At 47.8% G+C, this 27,997-nt stretch overlaps 2 protein-coding genes across 3 annotated transcripts in view; both read right to left on the bottom strand.

The window, feature by feature from the left end:
* LOC310695280 (uroplakin-3b-like) overlaps positions 1 to 27,997 on the bottom strand; it is a 50,894-nt gene that overhangs the window by 16,369 nt on the left and 6,528 nt on the right. The gene's annotated exons all lie outside the window — the stretch shown is intronic.
* On the bottom strand, positions 24 to 27,512 carry DTX2 (deltex E3 ubiquitin ligase 2). Of its 2 annotated transcripts, XM_083479310.1 has the most exons (10): positions 27,383 to 27,512; positions 20,713 to 21,107; positions 17,938 to 18,556; positions 14,943 to 15,001; positions 12,107 to 12,241; positions 8,543 to 8,613; positions 7,543 to 7,701; positions 5,030 to 5,191; positions 3,905 to 3,994; positions 24 to 2,719 (listed from the first exon to the last, which is right to left on the bottom strand). In XM_083479310.1, the coding sequence occupies exons 2-10, from the start codon at positions 20,990 to 20,992 to the stop codon at positions 2,495 to 2,497; spliced, it is 1,800 nt and encodes a 599-aa protein (XP_083335436.1). In that variant the 5' UTR covers positions 20,993 to 21,107; positions 27,383 to 27,512; the 3' UTR covers positions 24 to 2,494. The 2 variants fall into 2 exon arrangements, with proteins under 2 accessions (XP_083335436.1, XP_083335437.1); XM_083479311.1 differs by lacking the exon at positions 12,107 to 12,241.

Here is a 27,997-nt window from a genome sequence, read left to right as displayed (position 1 = left end):
GGAAGAAATCACCAGTTTCCAAGTTCTGTGCAAAAGTATTTATTGTTTAGAGGTTATTATGCTCTCTGTTCCCAGCAGCTGAGCATTTATGGTCTAAATTCAAAACTTTGTCAGGCCCATGAGCCAAATAAGCCACACATAGCTCAGCTTTAGGATATTCATACAGATCAGCAAAGACAGCCCAGGGGTAAGTCGGCTTTGCTTGAAGGCTGGGCCCGCTTTGATGTCAAAACCAACTTCCTAGTCCACAGGAGGCCAGAGAAATTCAAAAAGGTGTCTGAATTCTCAGAAGCGGGAGAAACTGGGAAGGTCTGCCAGTAGCTGGGAAAGAGAGAAAAGCCTGGATTGCTGAGCCCTGCCCACGGGGATATGAATCTCACATTGGACAGAGATTTGATCTTCCATCTCCAATGTGGATCATATCATATGTCTCCCTCTTATGGTCAACCTTGGCATAATCTTTATTCATTTGCTACGCTGCAATAAAGAATGGCAGCGGGCAATGAGTGTGAGCTTTGTCCCAGTGGAAACTTCCACTCCTCCATTCCTTTGTCACAGTGCTTAAAGTGGGAAAATCACTCCCAAACTACAACACCCTTACCTTCCAAAATCTTAGGGATCAAAGTTATCTTTTGGCCTGATGGCGCTCCAGCAGTTACAAAATTTGATTGGAAAAGGGAATAAAGGGTTATACGTCATGTCTGAACAGGGTGCCAAGGCCCTGAGGCTGCTTTTTGTTGACAAATCAGCACAGCCCCAAAATAGTGATTCAGATGGGGAGTTACCAAAAAACTTTGGTGACTCTGTGAGGATTCCAGCTCCGTAGCATTAAAACCAAGCAACCAAATAATGGTTATACAATTCAGCATCCTGAGAATCTCAAATTTCAGGGGTTGAAGTTCTTTTTGTAAGCAAGTTCTTATGGCTGTGAAAATACACTTCAAAGTATGTAGGCAAAGACAGGCCATATTATCTCAGAAGGCTGAAAGGGTAGCTGAGTAAGACTTTACTTCTCCGTATAACTAGCATTGTAATAAAAATTATGCAGAATTATGGAGAACAACATTATGCAAACCTATTTGATTTGCATAACACATGCAGGGTGTTAATTCCTGCTTTTACTGATGCTGGGGGTCTATTTTACTTCAGCTCCAAAGGACAGAGCGCTGCCAGCAGCTTCTCTGTAGGTAGATGGCACATTTCAAGCAGAGTGTTGAGATTCTAGTGGTCACGAGTGACTCCTGTGGGAGAGAGTTCCACAATCCAACTATCTGCTGTGTGAAGGAGGACTTCCCTTGGCTGGGAGAGGAAGAATAGTGCCCCTCTATCCTTTTACTCCACGCACCATGCATCGTTTTAAACATCTTCCATCAAGTCCCCTCTCCTTTACTTGCCTTCCCGCCCTGAATTCAGAAGCCCAAAGGTTGTAGCCTTTTCTCATAGGAAACTCATTTCGGGCTCTTTTGACTGTTCTGGATGTCCTGCTCTGCACACTTTGGTGCACAGAATCATAGAGCTGAAAGGGACCTCAGAGGTCATCCAGCCTAACCCGCTTCCTGCCATGTGGGAGGCAATGGTGGCCCTCCCTGAAAAGTCACCGTCTGGTGAAGGACAGGCCACCGCCTCCCAAAAAGCAACACCATCCTGGATCCAAGACACAAAGAAGATGAGCAGATCATGGAGAAATCTTAACTACAGCTCTTCGCCCTGCTCTGCAAACTTCTGCACACAGGAAGTGACCTTGTAGGTCATCTAACACGAGAACATGCCGAATCAGGCTGACAGCCCACCTGGTCCAGCGTCCTGTTCTCATAATGGCCAACTAGATAGCAAGCAGGATTCATACACAAGAGCACTCTCCCCTCTTATGGCTTCCAGCAACAGGTATTGATTGGGAAATGTTGCTGCCTCAAACTGTGGAAGCAGAGCATTGTCAACGATTGCCCTCTTCTCAGATATTTTGTCGTTTAAGGCCGTCCAAAGCAGGCGGACACCACTGCCTCCTCTGGGAGGGAGCTCCGGAGTTTAACTCAGTGCTGCGTGAAGACACGACTGCCTTGCTCAAATGCAGGATCTGCAATGCAGGAGGAAGACACAGCGCCCCTTGCAGGTTGCCACCCAGAGCAGGCATGCCCACATTGCATGAAAGGCACCTCCAAGCCCCGCCTCCCCATCAGCAACCGCATATTGCGGAAGAAGGCAACGAGGGGAGAGTTAAAGTCACTGTCCTTTTATGCATTTCTTCTATACAGGGGGGAGAAGGTTTCGCTGCGTACATTCAGGCTGGGCTAAGCCCTTAGAAAGATACAAAACGGAGTAGCGAAACCTCCTCCCTGCAACCAGGCGATCCCAGAGACAGCATTATTGCTCAGAGAAAGGGGGGCAAGCGAGCTTAAGGCAACAGGGGTGACTGGCTGTAGCGGCGGCGACCCTCGAGGGGGGTGCCTGCAGTCCGAAGGTGCAGGAGCGGGCTCCATCCGACTGACGCGGGTGATCAGGATCTCAAGCAGTCTTCCGTGACCCCCTGAGCTGCCAGCTCGGCCAGCACATTGTCCAGGTAGTTGGGGTCTGGATAGCCGTGCCCCGAGGTGTTGGAGTCCATCTCCGTCTTGTGATGGATCTCATTCCACACCACGGTGTTGCTCTCTCCTGTTGTGCTGGACGTCCCAATGGTGAAGATCAGTCTCCTCCTCCAGGCCACCTTCAAGAGCTCCAAAACCTGGCAAGAGGAAGGCAAGGCAGGGAAGGAGGGATGGAGGTCACTCAAAACTGACTTGCTGATTCAATGGAGGCCACCTCTGCTGGTGACACTGTGTGGCCGTGAAGCCAAATCAGAGTGAGGGTGTGAAGCTTTGCCCTCGCCCAGACCTAACTTGTTGGTGTAATGGAGGCCACTGCTGCCAGTGACAATGCACTGTTGTGAAGCCAAATCAGAGTGAGGGTACCCCTCCCCGTTTTGGCCCTGGTAGATGGCAGTAGATGGCACCCTGCAACCATGTGGGCGAATGGACTTTGGCTGTAAGTGTGAACTGTCTCTATGAAGCTGGTGCCGTTTTGAGCTGAATCTGAGTGATGGGGAAGTTCTCATTTGGCTTTGTTCTGCATTCATCGAGAGGTGTTTGCCAGTCCTTACATCTCACCTCCTTTCTTAGCTGTCCCTGGTGTTGGATGGGGTTTTGGCCGGGACAGTTACCAGTGTCCCCCACTGCATCTTACATTTATTATTACTACCTACTACTGTTAATGTTAATAATAATATTTATATCCTGCCTTTTCCCTCGTACTGGGGCTCAACGCAGCTTACACAAATTAAAACAGGGTACAGATAAAATACAAAAAGCTAAAACCATATAAAATATTATTGTGAAAAGTAATCAAAGTTTTAACAGAATCTGAACAATATAAGAAGCAAATCTATTAAAATACAGGCAATAAGGAAGACAGGCATAAGCTTGTGCTCACCCCTCTCCTCTATTACAGCCTTCACCAACCTAATCCCCTCCAGGTGTTTTATAGAAAGGTTTTCAGCAGGCATTTAAAAATTAATACAGAAGGCCCCTGCTGAATCTCCAGTGGCAGTGAGTTCCATAGTACTGGGCTGACGACACTAAAGGCTCAGTTCCTTGTTGTTGTCAAATGAGCCTCACCTACTCAGGGAGAAGTCAGAGCTGCTCCTGCAGATAATCCCGGAGTTTGAGCTGGAATATAAGGGATCGGGAGAGTCCTTGAGGTACCCTGGACCAGAGTTGTTCCAGCTCCCAGCAGCCCTTGCTATGAATGATGGGACGTAGTCTAAAACACCTGGAGTGCATCAGGTTGTCTAAGGCTGACCTCCTAGCTCCTCCTCCAAACTCTGTTGAAAGATGACTGCCACAGGTAAGCGCAGGTGCTGACTCCATCATACCTTTCTTCCCTTTTCGTTATCTGGCAGGTAACAGTAGCGCGGGAAGCCCCTTGCGGAATATGGGCGGCCTGGGTTGGGGTGCTCCGGACCCTGGAAGAGAGACAAAGGTCACACATGTGAAATCCAGTCATTGGCTGTACTGCCCACTTAGTTTCAGAGGTGGCTGCAGGAAGGGGGCAGTGCTGTATAGGAACACGTCGGAAGGGCTGCTGGTTAAATATCAGATGGGTACTTTGCACGCTGTCAGTCAGACCTGTTGGCAGACCAACTCTGAGTTACAAAGATGCCTGCAAATGCGGCATGAAGGCTGGCAACATCAACCCCGCTATGTGGGAATCCCTCACAGATGTCCACAGTGCCTGCAGGCAGTCAGGGTGTGCACCCATAGCAGGGACCAGAGGAGGAATGGCTGCTGGGAGGAGCGCAGAGAGAAGAAACGCCGTGGTGCATCTGCAGCAGTAAAACCGGATGCCTTCAACTGCCCCAGCTGCAACAGGACATGTCTCTCCCGTGTTGGTCTCTGCAGCCACAGCAGGCGCTGCAACCTTCCAGCCATTTGACATCACCCCCAAAGGCACACTCCTCCATTGTCTCCCAAGACAGACGGATGCCAATGTTAGGATATTTCCATTCCACCTTAAAAGGGAGCAGGATGTTTAGTGTCACAGCCTGCGTATTTCCTGTTCACAGGATGTTTATGTTTGCTATTGCTTTCGTTTCTCTCTCTGTCTGAGACAGTGGCGCAGGCAGTCATGTCTTTCTTTGTTCTGATCAACGCTGAATAAAGCTTGTAAATAATGCTCTCCTGAGTGCAACTTTTGGCTGTGCATTATCTGCTGATAAAGTGTGCATGGGCTCTAGAAGAAACTCATATCGCTAATTGCCGATACTGCGTGACTACGGGAGATCGATTGATCGTCCGGCAAACAGCTTGGGGCCATGATGGACTTTATCTCCCTGGCAGTATCCCAACAGCCAACAGTCAGGGGTAGCCAATATGCGAACCCTGGCGCTCCACCCCTGAGCTACGATTTCCCCTCTTCCTTAGCTGACGCCACTGCATAGCAGGGGGTTGGACTAGATGATCTGTGGTGTCCAAGTTAGATTCCATTCTAACTTTCTCACCTGAATGCCCCTGTTAATGTGGTACATGATCTGTATCGAGCCACAGTCTTCATTCCCCGGGAGAGACTCAGAGAGTATGGCGACATCCATCTTCCCGTTGGGCTGGGTGCCTGTCTTCTCCCCGTAGATGGTCTTACAAGACGGGCACTGGAGGCTGCCGTCCTGGAACGTAAAAAAACAGGTCAAAGAAAGGTTTAGAAGCCCGAGAACCAGGGGATGTGTCAGGGTGGGGAGCCTGAGCCCCAGGATATTTTGAGGCAGGCTCCAGGTCTCCTGCACCTCCCCATTCCTTTTACTTCATCTTTAAAAGTAGTTTTGCTTATACTTACAGAGAACAACTCTGAAGCACAGCAGCCCACCCCTGGGATCCAGTTTACTTCCCTTATTGTCTGTGGCAGCCAGGCACACTACAAAGGGCGGAGGAGATTGCAGTCACTCACCTCCTTAAGTTCTCAGAAGCACCTATTCAACCCCACTCCGGCTGGAACAGTTTTTACATAGATTGGCATGCCTACTCTTCTTGAGCCCACAAATACAGTCACCAGTGGCAGCCAGAAATTTAACTTTGATGGCCGGAAGGAAAGAGTTATTTCTGCCATCATTACAGCTGGCAACAGGAGGCAGAGAGCACCTCTTTCAAATTGGCACCAGGCACTTAGAAATATAGACTTAGTAATGTAGAAATATGCCTCATGCTGAGTCAGACCAACAGCCCATCTAGCTCAGCATCGTCTGACTGGCAGCAATGGCTCTCCAGGGTTTCAAGCCAGGAATTCTCCCAGCCCTACCATGGGAGATGGAACCTGGGACCTTTTGCATGCAAAGCAGATGCCCTGCCCCTAAGCCATAGCCCTTTCTTTTCACCCATTATCTTCTGGGTGGAGGATGTATTTGCTTTTTCTTTGCAATACAGGAAGGGAGGGAAGCCAAGTTTTGATGGCTACCAAGGCCAGGCAAAAATTTTTGATTCCCGGGTGTGTGTAGTGGGAGGGAGAGGGGACTGCTCAGCAAGAAGATAGTTCACAGCAAAAAAGAAAGCCGTGTGCAACCACAGGAGTTTGGGGGTGCAAGTCCTTGTACAAAGTCAGAGCTGCTTGATCATCTAGGTCACATTCACCCCATGCATTTACAGCTCTGTGACAGCACTTTAAAGAGTCATGGCTTTCCCCCAAAATCCTAGGATCTGTAGTTTGTTCAAGGTGCTGAGAGTTGTTAGGAGGATGTCTCTCCAAGGGCTACAAACCCCTTTTCCCCAGGGGGCTCTAGGAGATCAGTACATGCATATTTTGGATATTTTCTCTCTCTGTGTAAGAACCATTTGTTCCAGGAACAGAGAAGAACAGAGAAGTAGTTTCAAGAAGCAGCAGAAGGCTGAGCTTGTTCTGTCTATGCAAGGACATTTTTTGTGGGAACTGTTCTTTGGACATGCACATTATGACAGGAAGCACTGATAACAAAGGTTCTGCGTAACTTGAAGTGAGTTTCTTGCTTGTGCCTTTTGGTGAGAGAAGCAGAGAGAGAGTGTCTTGGACTCTTGTTGGACTCAAAGCCTTGACCACGGCAGTGGTGAATGTCTGTATATATTTGCTACCAATATGCTTTTATGTCTGTCAAGTAAATCTCTGCACTTGACTAAATCTATATGGCATCCATGATTGTTTATTGCCTCCTGGGTGTGCCTTCAACCCCAAAGACGCTTCCAAGGACGGAGTTGCGTTGAGATGTAACTCTGTTGAGTATGGATACTGGCACACAAGCGCAGCAAAAGTGATGCAGGACCCAATCTTTCTAAATCATCCATCAGTTTGATGGATTGATCCAACAGCAAATGCATCAGCTATATGCTTGTAGGCATAAGGAGTCCATATGATACTTTGTAGGGGCAGATTGGAGCAGGAAATTACCAGGACCACAATAATAACACTTCATTTTAGTAGTCAGTTTCTTGCTAAAGGTGCTTCCTGTAGCCAAACAACCATTGCAGGAGGGCATTTGATATAGGCGCAAGCAAGCGAGTTAGAACTTTTTGCGGTTTTCTAAAATGGAAAGAGGGCGTTTCTAAAGTGTGAGGCCTCTTTTCCTCGCAAGGACCAACAATGCAGTCAATCAACCATTTGCAAAATTTTTGCACAGAAATTCTTAATTGTGGGTGAAGATATTGATATATTAATGAGTTGTTCTGGGCTTCGTAAATTAATGCAAGAACCTTGAACCTGCGCTTGGTTATTTTCTGAGCTAAAATCCTTATGGAATATGTGTGTTAATGGAAATCTAGATGGAGCATTTGCTGAAGCTGACGTACTGGAGGAGCTGGCTGGAGAATTGAGACTTCTGCCCCTATCCCTGCACTGGTCTTAAGTTTCCAGCAACCTTAAAGGTTACGCCTTCCTGGAGCGCCAGCATCATCCCTGCTATAATGATTACCCTCAGCAGCAACTGCACACCATGCTGATTAGGGAAAGGGTAGCTGCTTCTGCACATGACCACATGCACCCGCCCCACCCACCAAGTACCTTATTGCCGCTCGTGTACATGGCCAGCACACAGAGGAGGTGGAAGGTGTGGGTGCACTTGGCCAGCCTCCCCACGCTCTCCGGTCTGATCGTCTTGCTCTCACAGGCATCGCTGTAGCCCGAAGGGGCGCCTAGTTTTTCCATGCAGATGATGCAATCCTGGACAGAGAGAATCAGTATTTCAACTCAAGCAGAAGAGGAGGCTGGAGAGGAGCAGGGTCAAGAGGTGGAGTGGAGACAGGCTACTGAAGAAGCCAGGAAGTCTCCCCCTCCTGCCGCAACCAGCTACCCTCCCCCCCGGTCTCCCAGGACACGCAGAGAAATGAAGAGCAGAGGAGAGATTGGCTGTGTGCGCAATCTGCGACTGCTGGGGAAAGACCATGGAGAGGAGGAGCCGTAGAGAGCAGTGGGAAAGACCTTCAGTCCTCGCAACTGCTTTATCGGGGCAAGACCTACGGGGACAAGTTGCTGTGCTCACTGGGCCTGCGCTGCTTTGCTTTCTTTGAATAACTTCATGGACGCCTGACTCCGGCTCCTGACAACTAACTTAAATTGTGATGTTTCTGTAACCAATTTAACAAAAATGAATGAATAAAGAAAGCTGCATTTCCCCTTCCCTTCTCCCTCAACTTTAAGCAGGGGTGAGGAACCTCAGGCCTGGAGGCCAAATGAGGCCCTCCAAGCCTCTTCACCTGGCCCTCAAAACTCTCTCCAGGCCACAGCCCTGCTCTGTAGCCGCCGCCAGTGGCTTTGCCTGGCTGGAACATTTGCTTGAACTCATGCCACTGGCTTGCCTGGCTGGAGGAGAGAGAGAGAAGGGTGGGTGGGTGTAGAAACAAGCCTACTGTAGAAATTTGCATTCACTGCATTCACTTTTGGCTCTGGCCCCACCCACCACCTGGAGGTTTGCCTCAGGCTGAAAGAGTTTCTCCACCCCTGGTTTCTAGGGAGGGCTCCGTTCCTAGCTTGGAGGGGCTCCTGGGGCCATTCTTCAGCTCACCTCATCAGCAGGGGGTGAATTCAGCTCCTCCAAATACTTCTTAACCACCTCTTCAGGATTGCTGGAGCCACCTAGAGAGAGAGAGAAAGAGAAGAGAGAAAGCACAGAGGGAGACATCAATCTAAGCTAAGGCACAAATCTGCTTGGGAGACAGCAGATGCAATAGGAGCAAGCGGCCCACAGGCAAGTCAAGGCGACGGGCCAAGGAAGAAGGGTTAGAGAAGGTGCAAGAAGGTTAAATTCAGCAAAAGTAATTTCTGAGCAGTCGCAGCCAGCGCGTCAATGCTACGTGCATAAGATCACAGAGCAGGGCGGAGTAGTTTCCACTGATGGGCACAAGAGCTGGGTAGAGGCCATTCACACCATATGTCTGAAGTGTGATAAAATCACTTTAAACAATCATGGGAGCTGCGGTTTATCAAGGGCGCTGTTAGGAGGCCCCTGTTCCCCTCCCAGAGCTACGATTTCCACAGTTAGGTTAACAGTCAATCCCTCTTCCCAGGGAACTCTATGAATTGTAGCTCTAGGTGCTTTCAGTGAACGTGGCCTTGGTCTCTCAACTTGCAACGATGACGGAAGCTTTGCTCTGCTCCTGCCGTGGGTCTGTAAGGAAGGGTCCAATACCTGGGCAGAGGACCACCTGCCTAGAGAAACTTCTTAATACCATTCTACCGTTGTTCCCCTTGAAAGAAAAGGTAAACTCAAAATGCATTGAGATCCAGTTACTGGGAAAAAAGTCTGTGCACCTACTGGAAGTGACAGTTGTCTACTGGGGAGAAAAGCACCTCTGAACATAAGCAAAGTATTCTCCCCTCATCCCAGATGCAGTTGGCCAGTGACATGCAACACTACCCTTAAACCAGGGGTGGCTCCCCAGATTTTGCTGGACTACAACGCCCCATTGACACTTGGGTTAGACTAGAGGGGTGATGAGAATGAAGACCCATAACAGCCAGGGGGCCGCAGGTTCCCCACCTGCGCCTTAAGCTACTGGTGGGAGAGGTAAACAGGTTGTCCACAAACTGCTCAGAGCTAAGGATCCAGAACACCACCTCTGAGAATGCAAAAATGTGGGCTTGCGGAGCAATGCAGAGAGAAAACATTAGGACAGTGGTTCTTTACAGTGGGTTCTGACCAGTCTAGAGTCTAAAGCAAAGCCCCTTCCTCTCTTTGTAATTAAATGTTTTACTGCTCTTACCACTTTCAAAGCTATTTCATTTGGTCACATTTGTTTGTATTTATGATTCTGACTTTGCAAGTCACAAAAAGCCAATTATTATAAACAGCTATTGATTTTCTTATAAATTAGTTACTGTACATCTACAGTAGGCAAAGACTTGTGTATGTTTGGTACGTACCCATATATAAATATATACTGCTCTAAATTTCCTTCACCTGTATGCTGTTGTTGGCAAGACTGAGTAAAACTATTTTTTCATGCACAATTCTTTGTTTCTTCTTTTTTAGCTACAATATTAGATCAGAACACACATCTATTTCTGCATATATTTATTTTTTAACTAAATGTGCAATTAATTGCAACTGGCTTGAATGTTACTGTATTATTATTGTCCTTAGTGGGTTGTGCAAACTGCCCTACTGAATAATACTTTTTATAGCAGGCATAGGCAAACTCGGCCCTCCAGATGTTTTAGGACTACAGCTCCCATCATCCCTGACCACTGGTCCTGTTAGCCAGGGATGATAGGAGTTGTAGTCCAACAGCAGCTGGAAAGCTGAGTTTGCCTATGCCTGTTTTATAGGGTAGGGTAAAGGGCACTGGGGATGAGTTTATGGAACCAAGAGGGCAGTGGCCCAAAAATGTCTGGAAACCTATCAGAAAGCAGCGGATGGGATTCAGCTAAGGAGTCACACCAGCGGAAGTGCTGCCCAATAGCTTTCCTTTCTGCAATGACACCCTCTGCTATCTCCACCTCCCGCACCCAAAATTGCCACTTGTGGGGTTGAGAAAAGCCCCAGAGTAGCAACACAGGGTGAGGATAATTCCTTCTGGCATGTTGAAATCATTGCCCTGTTGGAACGATCCCCCTAGTATATCTGTTTTGAAATGTGATGCTATTCTAGGCTGCAACAGAATTACAGTGTCCCGATTAAGGGAAGAAACTGTACCACTCTATTCCAAATTGGTAGGCCCACACTAGGGAGTTGGGTATGTTTAGCCTGGAAAAGAAGAGACTGAGAGGAGATATGACAGCCATTTTCAAATATTTCAAGGGCTGTCACATGGAAAATAGAGCAAGCTTCTTTTCTCTGGCTCTGGAGAGTAGGACCCAAACCAATGGATTCAAGTTACAAGAAAGGAGATTCAGGCTAAACACCAGGAAGAACTTTCTGACAGTAAGAGCTGTTCAACAGCAGAACAGACTCCCTTGGAAGGTGGTGGACTCTCCCTCATGGGAGGCTTTTAAGCAGAGGCTGGATGGCCATCTGTCATGGATGCTTTAGCTGAGATTCCTGCATTGCAGGGGTTTGGACTAGATGACTTTGGGAACCACTCCAACTCTAAGATTTTATGATTATTCAGTTGTTTTGCATTACAATATCCAGCGACTGTGTGGCAGCCCAAAATATCTGAAAGGCACTAGCTGCTGGAGAAGGCTGAAAGCAAAGGGGCTGGGCCAAAACAGGGCTTTTGGAATTTCTTTTTAGGATGAGCCAGATGGAGGCAATAATGGTTCCAGATACCAGTTGCTGGAAACCACAGGTGGGGAGAGGGCTCTTGCGCCTGGATCCTGCTTGAGGGTTTCCCGTAATGGGCATCTGGGTGGCCACAGTGAGAACAGGAGGCTGGACTAGATGAGCCATTGGCCTGATCCAGCAGGCTCTTCTTACATCCCTAAAGGAAAATGTGTCTTAGCATAACAAACACAATGGTAACAAATAGGAACTTGATTTATCATTAAGTGATCTGGGAATCTTTCTAAATGAGCGAATTAAGAGGAGCCGTGATGGATGAGCCCTAAGACTAAAGGACGCAAACATTTATAAGGGGGTCAGTATTATGCACATTTGCAAACCTGGGAAACCCAGCTACAACTAAGGTATCACTGAGCCGCCATTCAGCCCAAAACATTTTACTAATACCAGTTTAACCATCCGAGACTGTTTATGTGTCAGCCACCAGAAAGTGAACCTCGGCTAATCCGATAAGCTGCAACAGGAGCCTCCGCTACTGTAAATATAGCCTCCTCCTCCTCCACCCTTCCCTTCATTCTTGTGTGTACCTTGGTTTCTAAGCATAGAAAGCCTGGAGACCACCCGACTTCTCTGTTTGGGAGCACAGAGGCAGCTTTAGAAAAGGTCATGCAGATTCTGGAGAGACTACAAAGCAGCAGCGTGTAGGCAAAGATTGCGTCAAGACCCTCAGCGGCAGAAAAGGGCCAGGCCATCCAAAGAGCGTCCAAAGCTATCCAACTTGCCAGAGAAGCCAGAAAGGAGGAAGGAAAGGAGAGCAGAATGCCGCAAGGAGGAGGTGGTGGCAGCAGCCGGGAGGAGATCTCCCCCACAACCCGCCCCCCTGAGGAATCCAAGCAAGTGGGCTACCTTTGGCGATCTCTCTCCTCCTCCCCTCCTTAACTGAGCTGTGTTTTTTAGAGGCTCTAGGGGCTCTGGCGGGCTGAGGTGCCAGGCTGAGGTGCACAGGGAATCCAGGGACTGACATCAGAAAGGCCATCATGCCTACAGTGGGGCACGAGATCAGCATGCAAGGTGGGGAAGGGAGGGAAGGAGGAGCGAAAAGAAAATTTGCATCACACAATTTGCCAGGAAATAACACAAGGAAACCTTGATTTGAGAAACTGATTCGACCAATGTAAAAAGAAATCATAAAACAAGCACAAAAGGAAAAGAAGGTGATTCAGTGTTGCAAGGGGGTGGGGATATAGATGGGTAAGACAGAGACATCTAAAAGCTCACTTTCTCCCAAAAGGGTGGAATTTGGGGGTGGGGTGCAAGGAAGCGAGTCAAGCAGCAGACATGTTCACAGCTGCCAACTTCGAACGACCACATAAAACAGGGATGGGGCATTTGTAGCCCACAACATCTGGAGGGCCACAGCAGATCTGAGCAGTGGCCATGCTGGCTAGGGCAGATGGGAACTGGAAGTCCAAAATAAATGGAAGGCACAAGCTTGAGGAAGGTTAAATGGCATAGGAGAATTTTCCCAACTAACTTTTTCCCAGAAAAAGCACATTACTGGTGATGGGGAATGCAGGCTCCCAGCCTTCAGTTCAGCAAAGAGCAAAAGCTTCCATTTTTACTTTAGAATGAACAATAGTTCCATGAGGCATACAAGCTTGGGGGAACTGTGGTTTGATCTAACCAACATTCACAAAAAACAAAGCACGATCAAGCTGGAGATTTAGGGGGTGGGGCATGCAAGGCTCAATACAGTTCATTCTCAGTCACTAAACCATGGTTTAGACAAGTCAGTTGAACCAGACTAATACATAATACGACAAGAAGTCACAAACAGACCCCTGTTTTTTAAGGGATCCCTCCTAGGTTCAGCTGGTTGCTGAAAAGCCCTGAGCCAATGACACAGAACAGAATTTGTGTGTGGCAGAGGATTCTGGGGTGCTCCAAGTTCATGCGAGTCCTGAGGCCTACACTTACGATGACGACCATATTGAGGGCTGCTGCAGTGCCTACTCAAGTCCCAAAGCGAGAAATGGGCAAGATATCATCCCAGCAGCTGCAAAGTGTTTCTGAGGCATGTAGAAGCAACAAGACTCATTGCTGTTCCTAAGCACCCATGTTGGAGACCAGCCACCTGCTTTCCAGAATCAGGGAAGGATAGGTGAACAGATTTTGGAGAAAAAGAAGACCACACCCTGCTTTTTTTTGTTAAGGATGGGGTGATGCCAGGAGTGCATCCTCCATCTCCCATTTTATGACTTTACTGGGTGTCCTCACACCCTCCTGGGCTTTTCTTCCTTGCACCTCATTGCAATGAGACTCTGCCCAATTAAGGCAGACTCTCACAATGCACAGAGCCAGCCACAGGGGAAAGTAGTATGCACTCAAAACATATAGCACCTGGAAGAGAATTTGTGGACTGTAGCCTCCCATTAGATCGTCCGAGCATCTTATGGAATATATGGGGCAGGGGTACATCTTGGCTGTGAGTCCTGCAAGCCCTGCTCCCTGGCTTGCTACCTAGCTGGGGAGGGTGAAGTCCTGACTGATTGACTGCAGCTACAAAAGCCGAGACTGCCTAAGAGGCCAGGGCCTATTTTGGCTGCGAGTCCTTCAAGCCCTGCTTCTCAGGATCCCTGCAGACTCTTGGGGCGGGTTATTGTTTAGGGTTTTTTGTTGTGGTTATGACTTAATTTTGGAGAGGCTTAACCTTGCTGTTATTAATAACAGTTTCTTGTATCTTTAATTTTAGATTTTATTATGACTTAGGTGCAGATTGTTTATATGCTTTTACTTTCTCTGCTTATGTCTACTTTTGTTGTACTTTTGCAACTGTATACATCTTTTCATGTTGTGAGCCGCCTTAGGCATGGTTTTAACTATGGAAAGGCGGTCTTCTCAATACCTCTGTCAGGGAAAGCGGACCAGTGGTCTGAACTCCAGTAGCTGTAGCAGGCTCTGAGCAGAAGGGGTGAGGGGGATCTGTATCAAGTATGGAAAGACAATCTATTGTGAATTCAGAAATCCTCATTTTAAGGTGAAGTGGACTCAGGAAGAAGCAGACAGTATGTTTACCCCAACAGGATACAGGTAACTGCTAAAAATAGGGAACCTGTGGCCCTCCAGAAGGTTGCTGGACTACAACACCCATCATTCCCGACTATTTGCCATACTGGCTGAGGCTGATGGGAGTTGCAGTACCACATCATCAGTGAGGACACCATTTTGTCTTTTTGCTATGCAACTGAACACCTCTAAGAGATATTGAAGCAATTAATTTTTTTGCATAATGGTTTCTGGGATCAATGAGCAGGGGTTGTATCCAACTAACTTTTACTCAAGAGTTGAAGTTAATGGCCATGACTAACTTAGGCTGGTTAATTTCAATGGGTCCACTCTGAGTAAAAATTAGCTGACTACAATCCCAGGTTTTTGTCTATGTTTGGATGAAACCGGACGCCATTTTGAATCACGATGGCAGACTCAATCGCTCAAACCTGCATGGATTTTAATCACACTTTGCATGATGGGTCCTGAGATCAAGGAGCAGATTTTCGTCTGTGCCAAGTGGATGCCATTTTGAAACAAGATGGTGGACTGAACCTTTCATAACTGCACCTTTTTTGTTTCTTAGAATTCCCAAGCAGCACCGGGTATGAGGCTGCCAGTTCCTTGTAAGCCCAGTTGCCAATGTAAGCCATGGGCGGGGGGACAACAAAAAGAATTAACAGCAGCCATTTACCTGCCAGAGCTTGGCTCACTTTGCTGTGTCTGGACATGTTCACTGGTAGCTTTGGGACACTGGAGAGAGAAGAGGACAATGTTACTGAATGTGTTTTAAAGTGGATAATTATAGCAACCACAAGGAATAAGCAAGAGAACCAGACATACCTAAGGCTATACATGCTCTAGGCTAAAAATTGCATCTCTCTGCCTAGGCAATCCAGGTTTGGCCCCCTGAACAGCTGACTCCTACAACCATGGATAAATCAAGCAAACTGTACACATGGGCACAGTTTATAGCGATTTTATCAGATGGGGGAAATGAGGCATACACAACTCCATCACCACCACTGCAAAACCTATTCAGCAGGATATATTATCTGAGATTTCAACAAGTACTGCCCAGTTTAAAACACAGCAACTTGCTTTTTTAGAAAAAGAAAACAGCCGATTCTCAGGAAGTTAAATTCCAAGCCCAGTACCAGCTTCTTATACTCAGCTCAAGATATACCAAGTTTTCTTACAACACCACCACCAAGTGCTGGGACAGCTCAGTTGGTAAAACATAAGACTTAATCTCAGGGTCTTGGGTTTGAGCCCATGTTGGGCAAAAATTCCTATACTGCAGGAGGTTGGACTAGATGATCCTTTTGGTCCCTTACAACTCTACAGTTCTGATCTGATCCAGTATTTCCTGGCTTTGTATCTAGGCTGATTCATAAAACAAAACCTTCACAGTCAGATTAAAGACACTGTCTGCAGCTCTAGGGGGGCTTTTTGTTGTGCGCACAAAAATGAAAAGTTTCCAAATCTAACAAAAATAAGAAATATTTTAATCTGTGGTGCTGACCAACAAACAGCACAGCCCAAGAGCTGGATAGCAATGGCTGGCTGCTCAGATTTCCTTTAATCACATACATGGGAATATTCTGTTTGAAGGTGGGTTTTTGCGAGCTTCAAGTATGTGAGCCCGGACAGAAGTAATTACACACTTCCGACAGGAGGCGATTATGTGGAGGAAAGCTGCCCAGGGCTGTCTGCTGGTGCTGAAACAGGACCTTTCCACAGCTTAAGCTTCTACCTAATCCCCCAAACACCAGCATCACCTTCAAGGCCTGATCCCCATTTAGCACAGGCAAGTGAAAGAGGAAGTCTAAACACCTCATAAAGAGCAGCAGCAGCAATACAGTGACCCTAACCTGAAGGCCAGTTCACACACGCAGGGTGAATCACTTGGATACTAAATACTTGAATCTGAATGTGTGAACCCCTGCCACCAAGAGAGCTTAAGAGCATGTTGCAGTCAGCATGGCTTACCCAAATGCCTGACAGCCAGTAAGATTGTGTCCTGAAGGAAAGAGTCACTGGAACGTCGGAAGCTGCCTGATATCAGCTCAGACGATTTAACCCTGCATTTTCTACAACAGGGGTGAGGAGCCTTTTTTTAAACTTAATGGCTGCGTACCCTTCTGAGCAAGCTTCCGAGGGCCACATATTAGTGCTGGATGAGGCCAGAGGCAAAAGTGTGTGGAACAATGAATGTGATTTTTATATTTGTACAGGAAGCTGGTTTCTTCACACTCAGGTAGGTACCCCACACTATCTTCCATCCAGGCAAGAAAGAGACACGATCAGAGTTTAAAGCTACATTTCAATCAGGCAGAAACCCTCAAGGAGGATGTGAAGCTGGGCCGGTGAGAGTTGTGGCCTTAGAGGGGATTGGGCATGGGATACATTTGGCCCCTGGGAGGGAGGTTCCCCACCCCTGGGCTGAAAAAGAGTCCACTAACTATCAACAATTTTATTTTATTTTTTCACTGCTGAAGTTGCATCTCTTTTCCAACAAATATTTGATTGGGAGATTGACATTATTTCAGTTGCAGGCTTCAGAGGCTCTTGTACAGCAGATAAACATCACCATACAAGAGAGAGAGGGGAACCATCAGCAGTGGGTTCACATTGATTGGCAGTGGCACTCAGTCTCAGGCAGAGGGAATATTTTCCATCTCCTGCTACCTGAATCCAGTGTGCAGAAGGAGAGACAAAGGAAAACCCCATGTTGGGGATCATTAGGAAAGGGCCTGACACCTTCCACACCTAGCTGATATCATAATGCCTGTGGCACGACCACACATGGAATACCAGTTGACGCTTCTAAGGAAGTTTATTGCAGAGCTGGAAAAGGTGCAGAATAAGGGCAGTCAAAGCCATCAGGCAGGTGGAACAACTTCCCCACCAGGAAAGGCTATACAGTGGTGCCCCGCAAGACGAACGCCTCGCAAGACGGAAAACCCGCTAGACGAAAGGGTTTTCCGTTTTGCAGGCGCTTCGCAAAACGAATTTCCCTATGGGGTTGCTTCGCAAGACGAAAAAATCTTGCGCGTCCCCGCGGGTTTTTTCGCTCCCCCCCCTTTCCTAAGCCGCCTATCAGCTGTTCCGCTGAAAAAGCCGCTTAACAGCTGATCAGGGAAAGCCGCTAGACCGCTGTAGCGCTAATCAATGGGCTTGCTTCGCAAGACGAAAAAACCGCTAGACGACGAGAACCGCGGAACGGATTCTTTTCGTCTGGCTGATGGGGTCTTCTCCAATGCAACTGCCTCATCCTAAACAGAGCCTTAAACATACTTTTATCCTAATCACAGTGACAACTTGCCCCCCCCCCCCCAGGATCCATGCTTTTCTCGCCCTCTCTCATAATATGAAGGGTGAAGATTCAGGACGAAAGGAAGTCCTAATTCAGACAACACATAGCTGAAGTATGGGATTTAATACCAGAAAACATAGTGACTGTCTAACCTGGTTGGATTTAAAAGAACACACAATTTTGCACAGGACGAAGTTATTGATGGGTTGTGAAGCAGAGTGGGAGAGAGGGGTGGCCTGGGGAAGAGTTCGAAGGCTGAGATACAGAGTTTTAGAGGGTTAGATTTGGCCCGCAGGCCTGATGCTCCCCACCCTTGGGCTTAGAAAGGATGTTAACAACTCAAGACTAGAGATCAACAAACATAGCTCACCTGACTCCTTTTGATGTGGTGTTTGCTGGGCTTGGCCCAGCGACGGCTCCAGACTGTGGTGCTGCCCCAGCACTGTGTACATTCAGCCTTGGCATTGACCGTGCTCCAGACAGGGCTGGCTTGTTATAAGGCACAAAGCCCACCAGAGAGGAACTGAGCCCCGCTGTCCTGCCAGCCCCCAGATTCCCAGCAGAGGGTCTGGGGGCAGTTCCGGCGGAGGGTCCAGGGAGGTTCACCATGGAGTGCCGAAACCGTGATGTAATGGGGCCAGTCCCACTGTTCAACAAACACTGCTGGCATGTGCATGAGGGTCCTGCATGAGGAGGCCCCGTCACTGTGGTGACTGGGTAGGGAGAATCCACCCGCCTTCGGATCCTCCGCTGGTAGCCCGTGGCCTTGTTGGTCTGGGTCTGCGAGATGAAATCGATGCTGTACTTGTAGCCAAAGAGCCCAAGATCTGCCTGGGGGGTGCTGACCGTGAAGGCTTGCTCCAGGTAAATGCAGACGGTCATCTCATAGGGGAACCAGCCGCCGTCATCGTTCTGCCACTCCCAGACAACTCCCTGCCCAGGGGCTGAATCCAACTGGAAAACGTGTCTGCGCACACAGCGCATGGTCCCTGCAAGGAGAGAAAAGGGGTACCAGCAATTTGTAAGATGAGGAACAATGGTAAGGAAGAAGCCTTGCGTCTTTCAACAGAGGTCCAGGCCCCAATTGCTAAGGAAAACACTTCATCTTAATGATCTGGAGAATTTTGGTATCCCAAGGCTTGGTAAATCACCCAGTACTCAGGGCTACACCCTTCAATGACTATGCTTTGCTCCAACCTTGAGTGCTCTTGTCAGGCTGGAATGGGTTCTTGGGCTCTGATGCATTGTCCTGTGTATTTGGACACGGGACTAACAGTCCCATTGTTTCTGTGCCTTAAGGCTCTTCTTCAGTTGACTGACTGAGACATAACCAGCTAAATTCTTCAGCACATAGCAGAAGTCTCCCTGAACATGCTGTTCCTGCAAGACAGGAACAGAGAATGTGGTGGACTCTAAGTGTTGTAGGGCTACATCTCCCATCATCCTTCTCTGCTGGCCATGCAGGCTGGTGCTGATAGGAGTTGGAGCCCAATATTGCCACTTTGGCTAACCCTACTATGAAGAGGAAAGAGATCCTGGGACCAAAGGAACTTGGCTGGGAGAAGATATTCCTCCTCCTCCTCCAGGTTGGAGACACCTGTAACTCTTAATCTAAATAACAGGGAACAGAAGACCCAACACTGACCTGCATTCTTGTTCAGCTCCTCTATTATTTAATGTATTTCTATCCTGCCTTTCTCCCAAGTAGGGATTCAAGGCAGCTTGCAACATTTAAAAACATCATTATTAAATACAGAATAAAAAAAACAACCTAGTTGAAAACAATAGTCAAAATATATCACAACACATTTAGAGCCAGCAGTTAACACTGGGTTTGCCCTGACAGCAGCCCAGTGGTAAGCATGGTCTGCACCTCAGTTTCCAAAGGCCCATCTGAACAGGAAGGTCTTGGCGTACTGGTGGTAGGGTAACAAAGAGGAACCCAGCCTGACCTCTCTTGGAAGGGTATTTCGCAACCAGGGAGCAGCCACAAAAAAAGGCTTTCTCCTGTGGACCTGCTGTACCTCTGATGTTGATGGGACAGTGAAGGTGCTTACCTGAGGATATTAGCATCCAAGCAGGTTCACATATGGAGATGGGACCTTTCAGGCAGCCTGGGCCCAAGTCACAATGTCCTCTAAATGCTTCTGGACTCCAACTCCCACCAGCCTCAGCCAACATGGCCAGGGATCATGGGAGCTGTAGTCCAGCAGCAACCAGAGAGTGTTTGCTACCCCAACATCTGCTAATCTGTCCACTGCCGACAGCTGAAGCGCCACACTCCTGCGGCCTGACTTTGCATCTGTTGCTCCCTTCTACAAAGATGTTCAGAAACTCAGGAAGGAAGATTTCCTGCCATTCTCTCTGGCTTCTGATGAACAGCCCAGATTGCCTGGGTTTTTTTACATTGCAATTACAAAGTTTTGTGGATAGGCATTTCCTGCTAGGTTTCCTGCCCACCCCCCAATTTTGTGTGTGTGCGTACGTATACACACACACACACACATTGTTTGTCCTACTCTAAGTAGGCAATTGGTGCATCTTGGTTACTTTAAGCCATCCATTTTAATGGGTTTACTTTGAGCATGACTTTGTTGGATAATACCCACTAGGGCTGGGCGATATATTGATACATCCAAAACCGTTTTGAAGTCTGTATTGTGATAACGGTTTCATAATTTTAGACCTGGCCAATATATTGCAAATCATGATGTGTATCTGTAGCTCTCTCTCTCTGTGTGTGTGTGTGTGATGCAAAAACCATGATGAGGGAAAAACCATGAAGCCAGCCAATGCTTATCCTTATTTCAGCCATCATGAGAGATCAATATATTGTGATGTTTATCTGGTGATATATCACAATGCTGCAAACCAGATATTGCCCAGCCCTGCAGTATTCGCCTCTACATAATCTTGTCCATCCCTAGTCTAATCCTCTTTTAAAGCAATCTAGATTGGTGACCATCACTGCCTCCAGTGGGAGCAAGTTCCATAGTTTAACTCAGTGCTGTGTGACTAAGTCCTTCCTTCTATCTGTCCTGAATCTTCCAATATCCAGCTTCATCAGATGTCCACGAGTTCTAGTGTTATGAGAAGGGCCACTGCTAAGTCACGCCCAGGCCAGCTGGCACAGCCGCTTTCCTACCTGTATCCTGCCGGAACTGCGTGAGATTCGGTATGTCGATGATGTAAGGTGCTAGCGTGGAATCCGCTTGCCCCAAAGGAATGCTGCCGTTGGCAGGCCAGGAGGGCAGTGACTGCCTCCCTTTTGCCATGAGAGCCTGGAAGGACTGCTCGATGTAGCTGCACACGCCGCTTGGGTACGGCCTCCACCTGCCAAACTCATCCTGCCACTCCCATACGGCCACTCCTGGATCTGGCAGGGACGGGGGAGGCCCGGCGGAGGTACCTGGCAAAGTTGCCATCTTCAATGGGCTTTTTGCCCTTCCTCCAGAAAAAAGTGGGGGGAATATGGAAGGTTCGGGATGGTGTCAAGTCAGAATTCAATTTTTCATCTTTGGCAACAGCAGCTTGTCACATCTGCAAGTTAAAAGGGGGGAAATGTTAGCCTTGAGTCTCTGTGTTGTTACTCAAGGTTCAAACAAGTGGGTGCCGAACATATACAGTATACATGGTAATATCACCCTCCACCAATACAATGAGCAAGAACAGGAGGACTGCAGCTAAGTGGTTAGAGCATCTGCTTTGCATGCAGAAGGTCCCAGGGCTCAATCTCAGGTAGGGCTGGGAACATCCACTGCTTGAAACCCTGGAAAGTCAATGTCAGTCAGTGTAGACAATTCTGAGCTAGATGGACCCAATGGTCTGACTTCCTATGTTCCTAAAAAGAATGATGAATGAGGGGCAAGTTTTTTTCTTCTTCTTTATTTCATATTTCCTACTGCATTCTTATTTTAACTTCACAATAGACTCTTGAATTAAAATAAAAATGAGTGGAAGGTTAGAGCTGAGCTGAATCTGCGTAACTCTGCCCATTTTCAGTTTCATTTTCAGTTTCACTGGCACTCAATTTGTCCCATCTTGTGTGGTGTTTATGAAAGAATGCACAAAACATCTGCATTTAAATTATAAATTCCTTTTTATGCACACTCTGCATGCAATGTACACATTTTTTGAATCTCTCCCCCCCCAATACTTTTATAAATACAAATGCACACAGTGGTACCTCGTGTTGCGTAACCTCCAGGTCACGGAAACTTTGGGTTACGGCCTTGGCAAACCCGGAAGCATGCGTAGAAGAGCTCTGCGAGCGTGCGCAGAAGCGCTCTACCGGGCCACGAACATGTGCAGAAGTGGCATCTCTAGTTACGGATTTTTCGGGGTGCACACAGCACCCCAAAATGAATTAAATCCGTAATTAGAGGTACCACTGTATTGTGCCTATGTTACATAGGCCGAAATTGCACTACAAAGATCCACACAAATCCACACTATGTTCCAATCCACCACTGTAGAAAGCGGACAGAATGAACTCGTCCTCTGTCCCTATGGGAAGATCAAGTAACAGAACAAAAGCAGGTAATTAAAAAACAAACAAACCCCAAACAACTAGGATTGTTCTGGTCTGTTTGGTTCATGCAGGAGCCTGGGAACATGGCTTCATGTGGGTGAAGCCTCTGGCTGCTGGTGGCAAAAATAGTTTTGACAGCTGCTACAGGCACACAGGTAAAGTCTCCTTCTGCCCTTTCCAGCTGCTGTCCAAGAACCCTGTCTCTGACAGCATCAGCCCTGCATGGCACTCGGAAAGGAGGTAGGAACAAGGAAGAAGCAGGTCAAATAACCAGGTTTTTTTCCACCCAGGAAAGAATCTAGGACAAGCTAAGAAAGAAAGCTTTTCCTTTCAAAGCAGAGAGGCTTTACAAAAGAACTGCTTCTTTCTCCTGGGGCTGTTGGGAGGGCAAAGAGGAAAGATCAGTTGTACTGGGCCCAGCATGTGTGGACAAAGAGGGGGTGGTGGTGGTATCTTTCTAACCAATGGCACAAAGGCTTTCATGCAGGCTGATTTTATAAGATCAGAAGGTTTCGGTTTTATTCTTGCATCCGTTTTGCTTTCACTGTTCCTCAAGGAGACAGGAGAGCTGTGGAGCCTGTTCCAAAAGCTTTGCAGGAAAAAAGCTATGAGCCAGAAAATGGTCCACAAGGTCATAGCTGGTGAAATACATGAGACCATGAACTCTGGTCCCCAGTCCAAAGCTGACAGCACATGCACCCCTTTTCAAGCTGGATGCATTGAACTCAAATGTGAACAAATGACACCAGGGAGGGAGGAAAGAGGTCACCAAAGCTTTTGCTGTGTGCTGTAAAGAGTGGAAGAAGCTGTTTTCAAGTCAAAACACAGTTTTCTCCCCTCAGAAAATACTTTGCTTCGAAACTTAGCATACAAGCAAAGTATAACCAGCTTACATAGAATGCTACTGTTGAGTAACCCAGGTTTGTAGGTCAACTGAGAGTCAACCTGGAGGGCTAAAAAAAATTAATGGCACCCTGATGCCCCTTATTGGTGGCACTTTTACAAAGCAATAAAAGGAAAGACCCCTGCCTCAAGGAGGTTGCAGTTTAAAGTACAGTGGTACCTCAGGTTACATACACTTCAGGTTACATACACTTCAGGTTACAGACTCCGCTAACCCAGAAATAGTACCTCGGGTTAAGAACTTTGCTTCAGGATGAGAACAGAAATCGCGTGGCAGCAGTGCGGCAGGCCCCATTAGCTAAAGTGGTGCTTCAGGTTAAGAACAGTTTCAGGTTAAGAACGGACCTCTGGAACGAATTAAGTACGGGCATTTTGCTTTTGCTTCATCATTTGCTGCTACAACTACACAGTGCACTCCTGCCTCAAGAGAAGGGATGGTGTCCCAAACTGCAAGCACAAAGTGGGGCTTGTGGGAGTAGTCTGGTGCAGGGATACCAAAGGAGGATCTTAAAAACACTAAAGCAGCCAGTTCCAGTGCTTTATTAAAGAAAGATAGCTCCCCTCTCTGGGCCCAGGGCCAGGATCTCAGGGCCCACAGAAAAGAATAGCACCAAAACAAGCCAACTAGCAGATATCCAAGCAAGTGAACATACATATGTGAGCGCATTCTTGCAACAACTACCAGTTACCGTAGTTTCAAAGTTATTTTGACTATCAAGATGGCCTTGAGGGCCTTCCGAGAACAGTCTCACCTTTGGTTCAACACAGATGGGGAACTCGTGGCCTTCCAGACATTGCAGTACAACCCCCCATCACCCCTGATTGTTGGTCATGCTAGCTGGGACTGATGGAAACTGGAGGTCAACAACATCCAAAGGGCCACAGATTAGCCCACCCCAGCTATGGAGGGTTTAAAAGTGACCAGCACTAGTTTGCTGCTGAACACTTTCAAGCACTCGAGAACCTTGGCCATTTCACATTTCTGATGCATGCTCCCACTTACTGGTATTTACATATGATTTTGCCTAAGGGCTCAAAAGAACACTCTTCCAGTATTATTTTTTTTTAATTAGGCTGGTTGTCTGTTTTGGAAAGGGTTGAACTCTCCCTTAATGGGGCTGCCCTTGGAAGGAAACTTCAGCTGGTTTAAAATGCTGCAGCCAGATTACTGGTTGGGATTGCATTTAGATCTCATATAACCCTTGTTCTAAAACAGCTGCAATGGCTACCAGTGCATTTCCAGGCCCAATTCAAGGTGCTCACAGTAGTGTTTAAATCCCTAAATGACTTAGGCCCCAAATAACTGAAAGACTACCACATTCCCTACAGACCCTCTCAGTTGCTAAGATGGGCAGAAGGAGCCCCTTAGTAGTTCTGCAGAAGCTTAGAGTGGGGGTGGCAGCTGGGAAGATAGCCTTCTCTGTAGCAGCACCTAAACTGTGTGACTCCTTCTCCACAGAGGTGCATCTGGCACTTTCATTCAGCAGTTTCTGGAAAATGTTGAAGATGCACCTCATTAATCCTGGCTTAAGACACCTGAGCTATGTGTTTTCAGGACCCACCTGTGTAAGTCGCTTTAAATTGTTTTTAATACTGTGCTGTGTTCGGATATTGTAACCCACTCTGAGAAACTTAGAGTACTGTGATTATTTTGTCGCTCTTCATAGCAACCCTGGCAAGAGAACGAAGAGGGTCCACCCATTCACAGACAAATTGCAGAAGCCACTTCCAGCAACATTGTGGAGATGTGGAAGAAAATGAAGTCCAGAAACATGCAAATACTCCACTAAGGCCTGTGGTGTTGGGGTGGGTATTAAACGTAGGAGAAGCAGTTCCACATGCCTTTCTGGCAACATGGAATGGTTATCCAATGTAAGTAAATGGAGCCGAGAATGACACACAAGAGGTGCTGAGAAACAGCTGGATGACATCTATCCCCTCTGCTCTCTCACATATACACACAAAGTTATTACTCATCCTTCCCCAATTAGATTAGCCGACATATGAATGATAAAGGAATGGAGAGGAATTTCCCACCGTTAAATTTACAGCATTGGGAATAGCTGTCTAGGACCATAAAGTTAGGTACCAAGTCAGCCAAACAGCAAGCCACTCCAGAGGTAGGCCTGTTTACTCGAAGGGTGATAGATTCTTGCAGCTCAGACCCCTCAAGTGAAAAGCGGCTAAACCTCAGATGCCTGGTGACCTCTGTCACGAAAAAGCAACCCTGCTAAGACAGTAAGAAACACACCGCTGGATCGGACCAAAAACCTACCTAGCCTAGCATCCTGATTCCAACCAACTGCCAATGGAATGCCTCCTGGAAGCTTGGCAAAGTTGAGAAACCTTCCCCAGCAGAAGGGACTTAGGGGTAAACTTTTCTTGTATAAGGAGAACCCCTCACACACAAACATATATACCCTTACCCTTAGGGGAGGGACTTACGTCCCAATGCACAATTTTGCCAACAGCTCTGATCACTCAGTAGCCCCCCTTTCTTGGGAGGGGAAACCACAACACCCTAAAATACCCATCCCACACAGCTTTCCTGTAGAAGTAAAGTTGAACCATAGCATGCGTGCCTTAGCGCAAGCGCACAAAACCTCCCCCAAGAGAAGCCTGAATCCTTAAAGGAATGCTACATTGCCCAGGGGACCATTAAAGCACCCCTAAAACAAGTCCAACATTTTCCAGGCAGGTGACTATAGCAATGTGTGGTGTATTAAAGGCGGTCAATGTGCTGTCGGACTCCAATCTCCATTGGCCCTGGGCAGCACGGTCAACAGTAACAGATTATTGGAGCTGGATGTCTAACATCTAGAGGCCACCACTCAGCTACCCCTCTCCTCCCCACAGAGTTCTGGCCTATGACCAGGCGGTCCTGGGTTCAAATTCTCAAGTCAGCCTTGAAGCCCACTGGGTATCACTGGGTCACACATCATCATCATCATAACAATTATACCCCACCTTGCCTCCAAGGAGCTCAAGGTGGTCCACATGGTTTCCCCTCCCACTTTACTGTAATCGTCACAGCAGTGCTATTTTTCTAGAAAAAGAGGTGCCGGAAATCACCATGAACGCCTCCCTTGTTCTCTTATAAAGGCAATGGTGTCCGCCTGAGAGGTGCCAAAACTGAGTTCCTGTGAGTTCCAGCTGGGGGGGGGGGAGAATAGCCCTGTTAGGTAGGTTAGGCTAAGAGGCAGCGAGTGGCCCTTAAGGTCACCCAGTGAGCTTCATTGCTAAATGGGGATTTGAAACCAGGTCCTAGTCCATGGGTAGGCAAACTAAGGCGCGGGGGCCAGATCTGGCCCAAACACCTTCTAAATCCATCCCGCGGACAGTCCGGGAATCAGCGTGTTTTTACATGAGTAGAACGTGTCCTTTAATTTAAAATGCATCTCTGGGTTATTTGTGGGGTCTGCCTGGTGTTTTTACATGAGTAGAATGTGTCCTTTTATTTAAAATGCATCTCTGGGTTATTTGTGGGGCATAGGAATTCGTTCATTTCCCCCCCCCAAATATAGTCCAGCCCCCCACAAGGTCTGAAGGACAGTGGACCGGCCCCCTGCTGAAAAAGTTTGCTGACAAACACTGTAACCACACAGGGCTGATCTCCCTTGCACAGTGGTTCCGTGGGGCAAGGGGACAGAAGAAGTGAAACTTCCTCTGTTTACCTTATGTTCCTCCTTCAAGTAAGGGCAGGGTTTATTAAAAATACAATATACAATAAATGAATAAACCACAACCTACAGGTTTTGAGAGTCGTCCTTGGGCTAGAAGGAGTGGCGAGAGAAGATTAAGAGGTCTGGGTTCGAACCCTCATTTAGCGAAAGAAAGAAAGAAATCACAGTGGGTGGGTGGGTGGCCTTGGGCAAGTACAGTACTTGGCTGCTTAGTAACTCTCTCCGTCTCTGAAGTCTTAACTTACCTCACCGGGCGCGGGGGGGGGCTGCGAGGGTAAAATGGACAGGAGAGGAAGGAGAAAACAAGAGACCACAAACACCAACGGCCCCACCCCGAGATTCTGGGAGGAAATGAAAGATGTCATGTTATTAAAGGGCCGCTCCCAATTTTCTCAGAAACTCCACTTACAAAAAAGAACACCACCATTTATTTTTAATTTTTTTAAAACCCTGAAAAGCACTGCCGGAGACTGAAAGGCACGAGGGGTCACGGACCCCCTAAAATGCCCCCCTCAGCCCTTCAACCTACTTCCCTCAGACCCGCAACACTTCGAAAAACCTCGTCCCCCCAAAAAACAACAACTCCCCAAGCCCCCCAGACTTCTCTCAGCCCCCAAAAGTCTTCAACCCCTCCCAAAACCGCCCCACCTCCCCCCGTGTGAGTGGGACTGAGCCGCCTCGCCCTCCCAGCCCCTCACCGGAGGCCGCTGCCAGGAAGCTCCTCTTTGCCGCTGCTGCTCCTGCCGCCGCTGCTATTCCTGCCTTGCTTCCTCTCGGCCACCTCCGCCTCAGCCAGAGTGAGTAAGCACGCATGCGCCGCCGCTGTCGTCATCGGCACCGCCTCCTTGCTGCCGAGCAGCGTAATGGGAGTCGTAGTCTTTCCTCCCCTCCCCGCTGAAACGGCTCTTCTTTTTCCAGCACAAGCATTCCGTTCCATTCCGCGCCCCGTCCCCGAACTACGCATGCGTGCCGCGGTGCGTCCTGGGAAGGGTAGTCTCGGGAAGTGGGGCGGGCTGCAGCCCCTCCGCCTTTTCCCACGTGGTGGCGGTGATTCCTTTGGAAGGGACCTTTGCAGGAGTGCAGGGGGTGGTTGCAATCATAATAACAACAACCTGGATTAGGGATGTTGTCATATTATTAGTTGTGGTCTGGATTAGATGCGATTAAAAACAGCTACCTCTCTCTTATCAGGCTAGCTCAAGGCTGAGTTTTTCCTGCACAAACATGCTTGACACATTCTTAATACAGTACAAAATAAAAAAATTCCTTCCAGTAGCACCTTAAAGACCAACTAAGTTAGTTCTTGGTATGAG

This window comes from Podarcis liolepis (assembly GCF_965112155.1).
Source record: "Podarcis liolepis genome assembly, chromosome: 16".
Lineage (NCBI taxonomy): Eukaryota > Metazoa > Chordata > Lepidosauria > Squamata > Lacertidae > Podarcis > Podarcis liolepis.
Note: the sequence above shows the minus strand (reverse complement) of the source record. Positions and strands in the feature narration are given on the sequence as shown.

Excerpts from the sequence above, each read along its gene's own strand:
- DTX2 (XM_083479310.1), bottom strand. The coding sequence starts at position 20,992 with ATGGCAACTTTGCCAGGTACCTCCGCCGGGCCTCCCCCGTCCCTGCCA. Across the intron at positions 15,002-17,937 it reads ACCACATCAAAAGGAGTCAG|TGTCCCAAAGCTACCAGTGA; the intron begins GTGAGCTATGTT and ends TTCTCTCTCCAG. Across the intron at positions 7,702-8,542 it reads ATTCACCCCCTGCTGATGAG|GATTGCATCATCTGCATGGA; the intron begins GTGAGCTGAAGA and ends CTCTCTGTCCAG.